Genomic DNA, 14076 nt, shown 5'->3' with positions numbered 1-14076 from the left:
CGCCCTTCGATCTCTTTCCAGATCCTGAAAGACAAAAAAACAAAAACAAAAATAAAAAACGGAAACGAAAGATGCGCGGGGCAAAGTTACTTTCTCCCTTTGTAATGAGAGAGATGGGGAGGGGGGAGCGGGAGAGAAGGAGGAGATGAGAGAGGAGAGAGGGGAGGAATCCCGCCAGTGAGGCGCGGGCCTTGTCCCGGGTCGCGGACTGCAGGGGACCTGGCGGCCACTGGAGGTTTATAAGACCCCGCCCCCCAGCGCCCCTCCTGCCCTCCCGTCCCCCCAGCGCCCCTCCTGCCCTTCCTTCCTTCCGCCCCCCCCCCCAGCGCCCCTCCAGCCCTCCAGTCCCCCAGCTCCGTTCCTTCCCTTCCCGCCCGCTCCCCCCAGCGCCCCTCCCCCGGAGTCCGCCGGTCCCCCCCTCCCGAGCTAGCCGGCGATGAAGTGGGGGAATTTAATTAACAGCCCCAAAGCCTGGGGCCCCGGGAGCCCAGGTGTCGGGAGGGACGGCGAACTGCGGTGTTTTATCGAAACCCCTCGGACCGCAGAGGCTTCCACCAAAGGCTTCCGAAAGTTCACGAACGGAGATTTTTCCCAGCAAAGCCCCCACGGCATGGGGGACCTAGGAGAGCGTGGGGACCGTGCGTCGGAGCCGGGGCGCCAGCCGCGCGCCCTGAGCGGAACCGCGGTGCCCGCCGCTCCTAGAGTGGGGCCACCCGCTCTGGGCCTCCCCTCCGGCCTCTGGCGGTCGCCGGCATGCGGGTCCCGGACACTATGCCCGGCCTTCTGGAGACATCCGAGGGGGCGCTTAGAGTTCTCTTGCTTCCGGGACTCGCGTGGGCCTAGGCGCGCCCACGGGCGCGGGGCTACCGACCCTCCGGCTGGGTGGAGCCAGGCTGCGCTGTGCTCGGAGCTCGGCCGCTTTGGATTCCGTAGCTCTCGGCGTCCGGGCGACCCAGCTCGGTGCGCTCTCAGTTGTGAGCTCACAGGCACACCAATCGAAAAACAAACATAACTGTAGACCCGCCGTGGTGGCTCATGCCTGTAATTCTAGCTACTGGAGAAGAGGAAGGAGATAGATCTGCAAGCAATATCAGGGTTTCAGGTCAGCATCTGCTCAAAGTGCCCAGATCCCGTGTCAACCGATAAAAAGTTGGATATGATGGCCCACGCATGTCATCTCTGCTGCTAGAAAGGCTAAATAAAAGGAAACTGGTCCAGGCCTGAAGACTCCAGGACCCTGTTACACACACACACACACACACACACACACACACACACACACACACACACACGGAAGAGGTGTTTTCTTTCCTTGTCCTTTTGTCTTGTTCGTTCTTTTATTTGTCTCCAGGAGAGTAGGAGAAGCGGTGCAGAATGGTGGAGGGACAAGGGTGAACAAATGCAGCAGTAGTCCTCACTGAACACCGTGTGGAAAATGAACTCTACAACTTGTGGATGGGGACAGGAGGGGAGAACTGCGAGAGAGCGAGGAAAGGGGTGATTGTCGTCCAGAAACAAATGTACTCATGACATGACTTCTGTCACTATAACCCCTCTGCACACCACCTTTATAACAATAGAAAATTAAAAAAAAAATAGAAAAAGACATACAGGGCTGTGAGTGTGGCTTGAGCCGTTGAGGTGTAAGGTGTGGAGTTAAACCTCAGCCACACACATACATACACACCTAACAAAACTTGCACAGGTGCTGCTAGGAAACAGCTGGAGGGATTGCTACTTAGCTCAGCCTATCTTGGGAGGTTTTGGGGGGCTAGAGAAGCTCGGGGAGGGGGACATGGGACTCCCCAGGGCGGTTGTGAAGCTTTCTTTACCTGTGCCTCTAGAAATAGAGGCACTAAATCCATTGACGTTTCTAACATTGCTGTTTGCAATCCCAGGGGCCTTCTAGGACAGTGAGGAAAGACTGACGTCTGAAGTGTATTCCCCGTGCACTTGCTTTGCAGCCAGCAAGCTTCTCTTCCAGTAGGGAGGTGACAGCTGTGCCCATGACCTGGCCAAAATAACCTCTGGAAGAGCAGGACCCTCCATGCTCCTAGACGGATCTGTTTAGAAAAGTCCGTCGAAGGAAGAAAACGCTGCTCTAGGTGAAGCTTTGCGCTTCCTTCCTTCAGCTTTAAATTGGAATCCTTCTCCCAAACAAATAATCCTAGCTGGGGAGAAGAGTCCTAGCAGAAGAAAAAGATTTGTTGATTTTCAGAACCTCTCCCCCAAAGTTCTCTTCTGAAAGGTCCCGTGGGCCAGGGGTGAAGATCACTCACGCTCCCCCACTAAGGTGTAGGTGGAAACATCCTCTCTCCCCGTCCACAGTTTTAGCCACTGGTTTCTGTCGTCTCAACTCTTGCCATTCAGTTGCTTATTTGTGTGTTTTTTCGTTTTGTTTTTCAAAATTGTTAAAGTTATCGACCATTAAAAGTATATATTTCGTTAAATTGTGATGCAATTTATATTTATGTTTTAACAAGCCAGGCACCGTGGCTCATAACTGTAATCCTAGCTACTCAGTAAATTGAGATCTGAGGATCACGGTTCAAAACCAGCCAAGCAGGAAGATCCATGAGAGTATTGTTTCCAAAACCACCAAAAAGCCAGGAGTGGAAGCCAGTGGCTCAAGTACTAACCTTGAGCAAAAAAGTTCAGGGACGGTCCCCAGGACCTGAGTTCAAGCCCCACCAAAAATGGTTTAAAATTGCCTTTGAAATACGTAGAAAAATAGTTTGTGGTCTTACTGCAAATATCTCTATGCTTTTAAAGTGGTCTGAAAGTCTCTACCTTCCAAACTTGAAACAAACATAATCTTTTAATATTAAAGGCAAATCAATTTCTCAGTGGATTCTGGTATTTAAAAAAATTAAATAAAATTACAGAGTCTCCACCATATTTAGTACTTTTGAAGAATCATAACATATATTCTAAATCTCCCTAAAGTTATGTGTAGAGCATGACAGCGGAAGAGAAAGTAATCATTAAATAAATCGCATTATTGTATATTCTTTTGTTTTTAAAGAGCTCCCAAAGACTTGAACGTATTACTGTCACAAAGTCTGAAAGGATGTATTCTTGTTCTTAAATTTAAAAATAATTGATTATGAGCTTTTCTAAGATTAACAACATTAAAGCTTTTATTGTCTAAAACAAGGTACATTTAGCCTGTTTTGAACATTTTAGTATGGTTTTTCCTGCCCTAACAGTTGATTTAAATTATATTCACATGGTCCCTGCCTTGATTACAAGTTTAATATTGTAACACCCATTCATAAAAGGAAAGGAACAAGCTTTAAATCTTCCACGTTTAGATTAAAATGGACAAAAAACAGAGTATATTTAAATCATATTTGCCAGGAAATGGATATGTCCAGCGTTAACACAGGCGTTAACCCGTTTCCAAAGAACCCTACTTGTATGTACGTCCTGGGCTTAAATAGCTGGAATTCTCCTTATAGCTCTTAAATGTTTTGTTTGGGTGTAGATAAATACCCTTAAAGACCACACAAAATACAATGTCTAGTTCTGTGACAAGGCGAGTTTTGCACAAAGAACGTTTGAATCTAAGGAGTCGTTTCGTTTGTTAAAGGTAAAACTCCAGGCCAAATGTATTTTTGCCAGGTGTTCTCATAACAGGTCATCTGCTGACGGCCATCTAGCTCTCGGTACCACACTTAGATGATAGGATGGAAGTGGAAAAAAAATAAGTACACGATTTGCTTTTTTTTTTTTTTTTAATCCTCTCAGGGTGATTTTAAACCCACTATACACCACCCTCGCACCCACACTCCGTCTCTTGTGTTATGAGGAACATATTAATAATCAGTTTTGGTGCAGATCAGGTTCTTACAGGACAGAGTGAAGTTGCGATCCATCTGATCAGTTCCAGGTGGGGAGAAACTGGGGCCTGGTGGGGACTTTCTCGCTTTCTCGGCAGGTGCGGCTGCACCACGTGGCCGATCTGCGGGCGCGACTCGCGTTTCTCCGGCCCCCACGCGCCGCCTTCCAATGGATTTCGGGAGCAGGTTCATCCCATTAAAGTTCTCGGAGAAGACTGGACTCCTGGAGCGGGCTGTGGTCCCAATCCTTTGCGTTCCCGCCTCTCCTGGAAGCGACCCCAGCCTCCGGGAGCCTGGCGATGTCGGGGGTGAGTGAGCTCTGAGCAGCGGGCGCGCGCCGACCCCTCTCCACCGTGCAGGGGCGCACGGCTCACCCCGTGTGCCCGTTCCCCGGGCGGGCACCGGCCAGGCTCGTGCGCGGGGTACAGCTTTCCGCCGCTCAGGGATCAAGTGTCTGGGGTGTATTGAGCGTTTCTACCGCCTGAGGTGTGCTTGGAGCTCCAGGGCCGTCAGAAGGAATCTTAGATATTGGAGAAATCCTGTTCGGAAAGCTGTGAGATAATTTCTTTTCCAGTTGTTCTAGGTGATTCTTCAGCCTCTCCCTTCAGTTAACGGCAAGAAAAGACCACCTCCAAGATTGTCTTGGTAGCGCCAGAACCCCTTCCTCTTGGCTTCCGTGTAAACAGCAATCCTGGAGTCTTCTGCTGGGGAAAAAAATAAGTCGATTGGAGTCTTTTAAACAGGCGAGGCCTGTTTATTGAGGAATAGCGAGGGGCACAGACCTTCTTGCGGGTTTAGAGGTTGTGCAAGGGCGTGAACTTGGGACCAGGCTTATAAGGGGTCTGAGCAAGGAGGCAGAGGTTATTGGAAGTGCCATTAGGTCTAGGAAGTTGGTGGCTTTTCCTTGGGCCCACAAAGGATTGTTTACAGCTGGGCTTAGGTGAATTGCCCTGTGTGCACATCAAAGCAAGTTCACTTACACCTGAGGTTTTGTCTGGTGTCTGTTTGAGCCTGGGTCTATAGGGTGGGGGTCAGTCCTTCACAGTTAACTTTACAGAATCTGAGAATCCCCAGATTCTCAGTTTATTTGGTGTGGAGTTTGTGTCCTCAGCTTTCTACTGCTATAATAAAACACCCAAGACAATCTACTTAGCAAAGGAAAAAAAAATACTTGCCAGGCTCCAGTGGCTTGCGTCTGTCATCCTGGCTTCTCAGGAGGTTGAGATCTGAGGATTGAGGTTGGTAGCCAGCCTGGGCAGAAAAGTCCTGGAGACTCTTATCTCTGATTAACTGTTCAGGAAAAGCCAGAAGTGGTGCTGCGGCTTAAGTGGTAGAGCACTAGTCTTAAGTGGAAAAAGCTCAGGAACAGCTCCCAGCTCTTGAGTTCAAGCCCTTAGGACTGGCAAAAAAAGAACAGTTTAAGTTAGCTCGTGGTTTTAAAGTTTACAGTACTGAGCTGGGTGCTGATGGCTCACACCTGGTTATCCTAGCTACTCTGAAGGCTGAGATCTGAAAATCTATGAGAGTCTTATCTCCCACTAGCCAGCAAAATGTCAGAAGTGGAGGTAAAGTGCCAACCTTGAGGAAAAAATCTTGAGAGAGCACTCAAGCTCTGGGTTCAAGCCCTGGTATTGGGTAAGCAGAGAAGAGATGCCAAGGGCAGGTATCGCCTGAGGTGCATTATTGTAAGAACTTAATTATTAGATCTTTGGGAGGATAAAATAAGACAGGATAAACTCATAAACCCAAACCTGCCAGACAGTGAAATGAGGGCAAGCAGGTCACAAAAAGGACAAAGAAATAAAAATGACAAAAGAATGATGGCTTTGGGCGCTGGTGGCTCATGCCTGTCATCCTAGCTACTGGGGACCGAGATCTGAGGATCATGGTTCAAAGCCAGCCAGAGCCAGATTGGAGTCTTTGACAACTTGTTTTTCATATTTATAAATAGTGGTGGTAATAATAATATAGGATACACTGACATGTAAGGATTTTGCTCAAGTTAATGGAAATTGGATCTACGTTAAAATGTTTTTAGAAGAGATTGAAGAAAAAAAAAAAGCCCATCTGAGCACTGTCCCTGAGCTTTTTTTGCTTAAGGCTAGTGCTCTACCACCACTTGAGCTGCAGCTCTACTTCCAGTTTTTTTTTTTTTTGCCGGTCCTGGGCCTTGGACTCAGGGCCTGAGCACTGTCCCTGGCTTCTTTTTGCTCAAGGCTAGCACTGCCACTTGAGCCACAGCGCCACTTCTGGCAGTTTTCTGTATATGTGGTGCTGGGGAATCGAACCCAGGGCTTCATGTATTAGAGGCCATATCCCCAGCCCCTACTTCCAGTTTTTGTGTGTGTGTGGTTAATTGGAGATAAGAGTCTCTCAGATTTTTCCTGCTCTGTCTGGCTTTGAACTATGATCTTCTGATCTCAGCCTCTGGAGCTGCCAGGATTACTTGTGTGAGCCAACAGTGCCTGGCTTTTTAATCACACTGGTGGATTGAACTGAGAGGGAATTATTACTAATGGGCAGAATGCTTTGGTAAATTTAGAGTGCAGTTCCAGGCCATTCCTGGGGAAAATGAGTGACCTGTGACTTGTGAGCAGTTTTTGTTGTTATTGTTGATGATATGTCTAATAATTGCAGCATTTCTATGTTACTCTAGTCCTTACATGCTGTCAACTAGTAAATGCTAGAATCAACAGCTTCTATGTCACAAATGCAACTTTAAAGTTGTGGCTGCGCTGAAGAGACTGTTTTTTTAATTATCATTCTGAAATAGTTAATGTCTTTTTTCTATTTTATAGTCATTATAGACGTCATTCTATATGACCAGTTTATCAGAAACTATATATGAAGGAAAGGCTGGATAGAGATTTATTTAAATTAAGAAAAGCAGTGTCTTCGACTTAATAAATGGCATGAGCAAAATATCCATTGAGGGAAACAATACCAGTCTTCATTTTTATTTTGAGAACTTGAAATGCATTTCTTTGGAATGATTTTTTGCCAGTCCTGGGGCTTGGACTCAAGGCCTGAGCACTGTCCCTGGCTTCTTTTTGCTTAAGGCTAGCACTCTACCACTTGAGCCACAGCACCCCTTCGGGCTTTTTTTTTTCTGTTTAATGAATTGAACCCAGGGCTTTTTGCATGCTAGGAGGCAAGCACTCTACCACTAAGCCTCATTCCCAGCCCTGGAATTATTTTTTTAAAAATCTGAATGATTTTTTTAAAGCACATTTTTTATTGCACACAGGAAAACCAAAGTCCTTTACTGTCTGTCGAGGAAGATGAGGGGACTAGGAAGGCCCAAGATGCTTTCTGGGTAAGGATGGAATCTATTTTCTATTTTAGTGTTCTTCCTATCTCTGCATTCTTTTTCTGCCAGTCCTGGGGCTTGAACTCACGGTCTGGGCACTGTCCCTGAGCTGCCTTTGCTCAAGGCTAGCACTATACCACTTGAGCCGCAGCTCTACTTCTGGCTTTTTCTGTTTATGTGGTACTGAGGGATTGAACCCAGGGCTTCATGCATGCTAGGCAAACACTCTACCACTAAGCCACATTCCCAGCCCAATCATGGGCTTTTTTGAATTAAAGAATCTGAGTGTTAGAGAATCGGTCCTGGTGGTTTCTGGGAAGTTCCTGACCTCCCCTTTCCTGGCTTCTATCCCCAGACACAAGATGTCACTTCTCAGTGTGGTGGTGAGGACTAAATGGGAACTCTCAGCAAACACTTAAATACACTTGGCATAAAATGCTTCACTTGTGGGGATTTGAAAAGGAAAACACTCATTTAAGGGGTGTGACCTCAGATACTGCTTCCCTGTTTACGTCAATGTTAAGAAAATGTGGAACTGTACATAGTAAAATGCCTAATCAAGAGACAACTGTACATTGTCATGTAGACTATGATCATTGCACTAGACTTTTTTTCCCCTCCTCTGGCCATGGGGTTTGAACTCAGGGCCTAGTGCTATCCCTGAGCTTTTTTGCTCAAGGCTAGTAATGATCTACTACATTGAACCACAGCCCCACTTCCAACATCTTTTATAGCATGGATATCTAAGGAAATATCTGTTATTCAAATGAACACTTAGGATGGCTATCAAGTACATGCAGTATGTGCAGCAGGGTTTCTGAACTTACGTGCAAGCAGCAAAATGTAGGTTCATAAATTATGGCCAGTTTGTGTATTAATCAACCTCCATTGTATGTAGTTATTCATTTTATTTTTGTCCATTGTGAGCACTTACATCCTACAATGAGGGATCGGAGATCTAGATTCCCTGTTTTGGGGGGTGGGAGTGAGGGTGGGGTGAACTCAAAGCCTGGATGCTGTCTCTGAGCATTTTACCTCAAGGCCAGTGTTTTATTATGTGAGCCACAGCTCCACTTCTGGCTTTTCTGGTGTTTAATTGGAGGTAAGTCTGACAGACTTTCCTTCCTGGACTGGCTTTGAATGCTGTTCCTCAGATCTCAGCCTCCTGATCAGCTAGAATTATGGATGTGAACCTCCAGAGTCTGGCTAGATGGATGCTTGGATTTTTTTAAAAAACTGTCAGAGTTTGCAGTATTACTGCTCACCTTTACCTCTGCTCATCCATATTTGAAGAGCAGATTTCCTTAAATTGGTTGTTTCTCAGATTTTCCCAGCCATTGGAATGACCTGAAGGGGCTCCCCTGGGAGTCTCTGAGCCCTAATGTGTCTCCCCAGGTGAGGTCAGTTTTACCAGCAATCCAGAAGCCACATTCTGAGAACCCTTGCCCTGATCCAATGGCAACACGACTTATTTGTTAGTTGATGGATGAGGCTTCAAGACACAGCCCTGGGGCTGGGGATATAGCCTAGCGGCAAGAGTGCCTGCCTCGGATACACGAGGCCCTAGGTTCGATTCCCCAGCACCACATACACAGAAAACGGCCAGAAGCGGTGCTGTGGCTCAAGTGGCAGAGTGCTAGCCTTGAGCGGGAAGAAGCCAGGGACAGTGCTCAGGCCCTGAGTCCAAGGCCCAGGACTGGCAAAAAAAAAAAAAAAAAAAGACACAGCCCTCTGGGGGTGCACATTCCAATTATATTTCACCCGGGGTTATTGTTGATAATGATATTAAGAGATAGTCCTAGATGGCCTAGTGGCAAGAGTGCTTGCCTCCTACTCATGATTCCCCAGCACCACATATACGGAAAACGGCCAGAAGGGGCGCTGTGGCTCAGGTGGCAGAGTGCTAGCCTTGAGCGGGAAGGAGCCAGGGACAGTGCTCAGGCCCTGAGTCCAAGGCCTAGGACTAGCCAAAAAAAAAAAAAAAAAGAGTCCTAGGAAACAATTGCTCCGTATCAAAAGTAATTCGCAAATGTTACCACTTTTCCAGCTTCAATCCCTTATTACGGATTCATTCCATGATAAAGGATTTCAGAAAATAAAAGACTATCTTCAGAAAGAGGACCAATTTCCTCAAAAATATAATCATCTCCTCTTACACCATCTTGACAGATCACTAAATAAGGCAAGTATGTTGTCTTGTTTGTGGGTACTAAAATACCAACATAAAACTCTTGGTAAGGAGTTTGATTTAATGTGCTCTAATACCTAGGAACTGGATAGAAATGAATTTCTGCATGTTTCACTGTTGCTAAAATGCCTTCAGCGATTCTTCAGAGATGATATCAGCGAAGACCAGCCTTTGCTAATTCAGCAGGGATTGATCCCGAAGATAAGTGTCATACTTTATGGGGCTCAGGGTGACTGAGAGGTTGGGGGGGAGACCCTGGGTGGCATTATGGGAAATAAGACAAACCAAACAATAAGTGTGCATTCACTTGGCGATTTCCTGTTTCTTTGAAATCAAATTTGAAAGTTAGCTAGTATCCCTTCTGGGTGCCTCTGTCCAATCTGAAATTAAACTCCCTGAGTCTCCTATGTTTTGTGGGCCAGAGCCCTTAGGGAGCAAGAAGGGCAGAGCCAGAAACATGCTCACCACATCTGACAAGCCTAAGCAGTGATGGCTTGCCTTTGGTTTTAGTGAATTGACAATCACCTGAAGAGTGTTAGCAAGCCCTGCCCAGGGTCTGTCACTAGGGACCATAACTTCTGGCGCCTGGGATGGGCCCCAGGCCTTTCTGGTTTTCCTAGTCAGCCTTGAGGACTAGTAAATTCATCTCCTTCAGCAGGGGGCTTGAGTCCTTGGCTCCAATAAGCACAATAGGTTGAAGGCCACTCACGAGTTGCTCATTAAAGGCTCACGTCACTAACTTCTTCAGCTGATGATTTCTACACACACAGGATCTTCGTGTGTTTTCTCACTGCCTCTCTGTTTCTCTGTCACTGTCCTCTCCTCCCTCCCCTCCTTTGTACTGGGGATTGAACCCAGGGTTTTATGCTTGCTTGGCAGGTGCTCTACCCATTGAGCTGTGCCCACTTTTCTAAATAGCTGGGATTATAGGCATGTACTTCATGCCTAGCTCAGAATTTTTTCCTTTTGCTTTGAATTATTTTTCAAACAGGGTCTCCTGTTTATGTCCAGGCAGGGCTGGACCATAATTCTTCTATTTGTTTCCTTAGTAGCTAGAATGGCAGGTGTCGGCCACCACACTCAGTTTTATTGGTTGAGGTGGAGGCTTTCAAACTTTTTGATCAGGTTAGCCTTGAACTGATCTTCAAATCTGAGTAGCTGGCATTACACGTATGAGCTACTATATCTGGCTGTTTTTTGTTTGTTTTTTTGCCAGTCCTGGGGCTTGGACTCAGGGCCTGAGCACTGTCTCTGGCTTCTTTTTGCTCAAGGCTAGCACTCTGCCACTTGAGCCACAGCGCCACTTCTGGCCATTTTCTATATATGTGGTGCTGGGGAATTGAACCCAGGGCCTCATGTATACGAGGCAAGCACTCTTGCCACTAGGCCATATCCCCAGCCCTGGCTGTTTTTTTTTTTTTTTAAAAAACCATCCCAGGAAAAATGATACAAAAGACTGCCATGGTTTTATTGAGCAAATACATGTTAGCAAGTTGTTACAGAAATTTCTTTAGAATCATACAAATCTTATGACTTTAATAAAGAATATAAATTCAGCTAGGAGCTTTTGAGTAAAGAAATGTAGCCAGGCTAGAGGGCATCTTTACTGTAACCATGAATACTTCTGGAACACTTTACAACTTGTTCATCTTTTCTTCGGTGTCAGTCCTGGGGCTTGAGCTCAGGGCCTAAGCATATTTTTTAGCTTTTCATTCAAGGCAGGTGCTTTACTCCTTGAACCACTGCTCTAGTTCCAGCTTTTTGGTGGCTATAATTTTGGTGGTTAATTGGTTAATAAGAGTCTCGCAGATTTTCCAGCTTAGGCTGGCTTCAAACCACAATGCTCAGATTTGAGCCTCTTTTTTTTCTTTTCGTTTTTCTGATTGTGGGGCTTGACCTTGGAGCCTGGGCTCTGTCCCTGCGACTCTCTGTGCTCAAGACTGGTGCTCTACCACTTGAGACACAAAGCCACTTCCAGATCTGAGCCTCTTGAGTAGCAAGGATTACAGGTGTGAGGCACCAATGCCTGCTTTATTATTTTCTTATGATAGCTTGTTTACCTCAGCTTCTCAGGCCCACAAGACTTTGTCCTGTGATAGAGGTTTATGTCTCCTTACCTGCCCCTCCCACAGCTTTCTAAAGTTGCTTCTGGCCCTGTCTTCTCACGGTATTTCAGAGCTTCTATAATTCTGTCAGATTCCATTTTTAAAATGTTCTAAATGGGTGGCCTCAGACAGACCTGACCAAAGTACTATGGCGTTTATGAGAAAAGTATCCTGTGAAATCTTGTGGAGCTGGCAGCATCCAGTTGCGTGAGGTTTCATTGATGTCTCTTCTGTATACATGGCCTCCTGGCTTGAAAGAATCTTAGGGTTTCTGACCATGGAAGACCTCCCTTCAGACACGTGGCTGATGAGTGTAATGGAGGACTTCTTGGACAGCCTGCTGGTAAGGGAGTGGCAGCCACAGGGGCAGGTGATAGAAGAGATGGGCATCGTCAAGTGATTGGCTTTTTATAACATGTGGATTTTGTTTAAGAATTCCCATGTTCTGGGCTGGGGATATGGCCTAGTGGCAAGAGCGCTTGCCTCGTATACTTGAAGCCCTGGGTTCGATTCCCCAGCACCACATATACAGAAAATGGCCAAAAGTGGCGCTGTGACTCAAGTGGCAGAGTGCTAGCCTTGAGCAAAGAGAAGCCAGGGAGTGCTCAGGCCCTGAGTCCAAGACCCAGGACTGGCAAAAAAAAAAAAAAAAAAAGAATTCCCATGTTCCATGCTTAGAATATTGTATGAGGTAGTAATGGATATTATATAGATATATAATATATATGTATATATATAATATATATAATATATAAAACCCTATATATCAATACATATATGTCTACATATACACATATATGTATATGAATATGGCTGTATATGCATATAAACATGTGTTTATATAACCAATGATTACATATTTATATGGTATGTGTATGTATCTAGATTGACAGAGATACATATAACCAATGGTATAGAAAGTAGAAAGGTCAGAGCTGGACACTGGTGGTTCATACCTAACTACTCAGGAAACTTAAGGATTGTGGGTCAAAGCCAGCCCAGGGAGGAAAGTCCATGAGACATCTCCTGTGAACCACCAAAAAGTCAAAAGTAGAATTGTGGCTCAAGTGGTAGAGTATTGGTCTTGAGCAAAAAAAGCTCAGAGACAGTGCCCAGGCCCTGAGTTCAAGCCCTAGGATCAATACCAACAAACAAAACCAAAAACAACAAAAAAAAATAAGTCACTAATCCTTTATTTTCATATTATTAATGCAAATATATTACCACCTGGTTGTGGGTAACATGCTCATTTTGATAAAGTAAAACCAGGCTTCTTTTCTTTTGTACTTGAAGTCAAGTTCAACTATTAGAGAATACTTATGCAATAATGTTATAATGCATAATACTATTTTAAAATATAAGCTGTACTTTTTCTTTCTTTTTATTAGATTATTTGCAAGAGTAGTAGTGATGAAGGTAAGTATATTAGTAGGTACTAATTGTCTCTTGATTTTGTTTTTACATGCAGTTTATAAAAGGGGAGATTCAGGGCTGGGGATCTGGCCTAGTGGCAAGAGTGCTTGCCTCGTATACATGAGGCCCTGGGTTCGATTCCCCAGCACCACATATACAGAAAACGGCCAGAAGTGGTGCTGTGGCTCAGGTGGCAGAGTGCTAGCCTTGAGCAAAAGGAAGCCAGGGACAGTGCTCAGGCCCCGAGTCCAAGCCCCAGGACTGGCAAAAAAAAAAAAAATAAATAAAAAAAAAATAAAAGGGGAGATTCAGATGGCCTATATAGTTACAAGATGATAAACCCCATTAGTAATCAGGGAAAATCAAGAGGCTATTTCTCACCAACTATACTGGGGAACCAAGTCCTCTCACATTTTGGACACTGCTGGGTCAGGGAATACCATAGCTATTTTGGAAAATCATTTCCCAGCACCTATGCATTAAAAAATGAACTTGTGCTATGACACAGAAAGGCCTTTGCAGCTGGCAGAGGTAGCAATTGATACTCTAATCAATAATATTAAAAATGATATAATGTATATTATATAAATCTGTGCACTCAAGTTCATTACAGCAATACCACTCAAAGCTTGATTTTTTTTTTTTAACAAGAACTCATATACAAGTATTTTTCTCCATTAAAAAGATGAGGAACAGCACCACTAAGAGTAAGAGATTGGGGTCTAGACTACCTTAAAGTGTCTGCAGGGACAAATGTCTATTTCCTGGCCAGCAGCTTCATGACAGGTGATGTGGAGGCCAGTTCACTCAATTGGTGTCACACCCAGAGATGCTTGCTAGACTCTTAGCAGCATGTGGTCTCACCTTGATCTCTTCCTTACACATGCTCCTACCCCTGAGATTCCATGTAACAGGAAGCCCTCAGAGAGCTCAGCGGGCATTTTACTTTGTTTTGTGCTTCTGATGCTGGGAGCTAAAGAAATCTTTCTTCTTCTAAAAGGTCTTAGCCTCATGTATTTTCTTAGAGCAATAGAAAATCAACTAAGTTAGCTATTAGTGACTTCAGTTGGAGCTGATTCAGAGGATTTTCTCTGTCAAGAGTATAAATTATGATAGCATTTTAGAAAATTTTCAAGCTAGGTTTTATTTTTTTGTTTAATTCAAGTTAAAGGTAATATGAGATTGTGAATTATGATACTATGGATTCAAAGTACTTTA

At 45.0% G+C, this 14076-nt stretch overlaps 1 protein-coding gene across 1 annotated transcript in view; it reads left to right on the top strand.

Annotated features, from left to right (window-relative positions):
- Positions 1-9181: 9181 nt before the first annotated feature.
- Sycp2l (synaptonemal complex protein 2 like) overlaps positions 9182-14076 on the top strand; it is a 61038-nt gene continuing 56143 nt past the window's right edge. The window contains exons 1-4 of the mRNA XM_048349337.1: positions 9182-9334; positions 9422-9541; positions 11684-11788; positions 12834-12861. Coding sequence (XP_048205294.1) covers positions 9182-9334; positions 9422-9541; positions 11684-11788; positions 12834-12861 — 406 coding nt within the window. The remainder of the gene's footprint in view (positions 9335-9421; positions 9542-11683; positions 11789-12833; positions 12862-14076) is intronic.

Source organism: Perognathus longimembris, chromosome 6 (genome assembly GCF_023159225.1).
Source record: "Perognathus longimembris pacificus isolate PPM17 chromosome 6, ASM2315922v1, whole genome shotgun sequence".
Lineage (NCBI taxonomy): Eukaryota > Metazoa > Chordata > Mammalia > Rodentia > Heteromyidae > Perognathus > Perognathus longimembris.
Note: the sequence above shows the minus strand (reverse complement) of the source record. Positions and strands in the feature narration are given on the sequence as shown.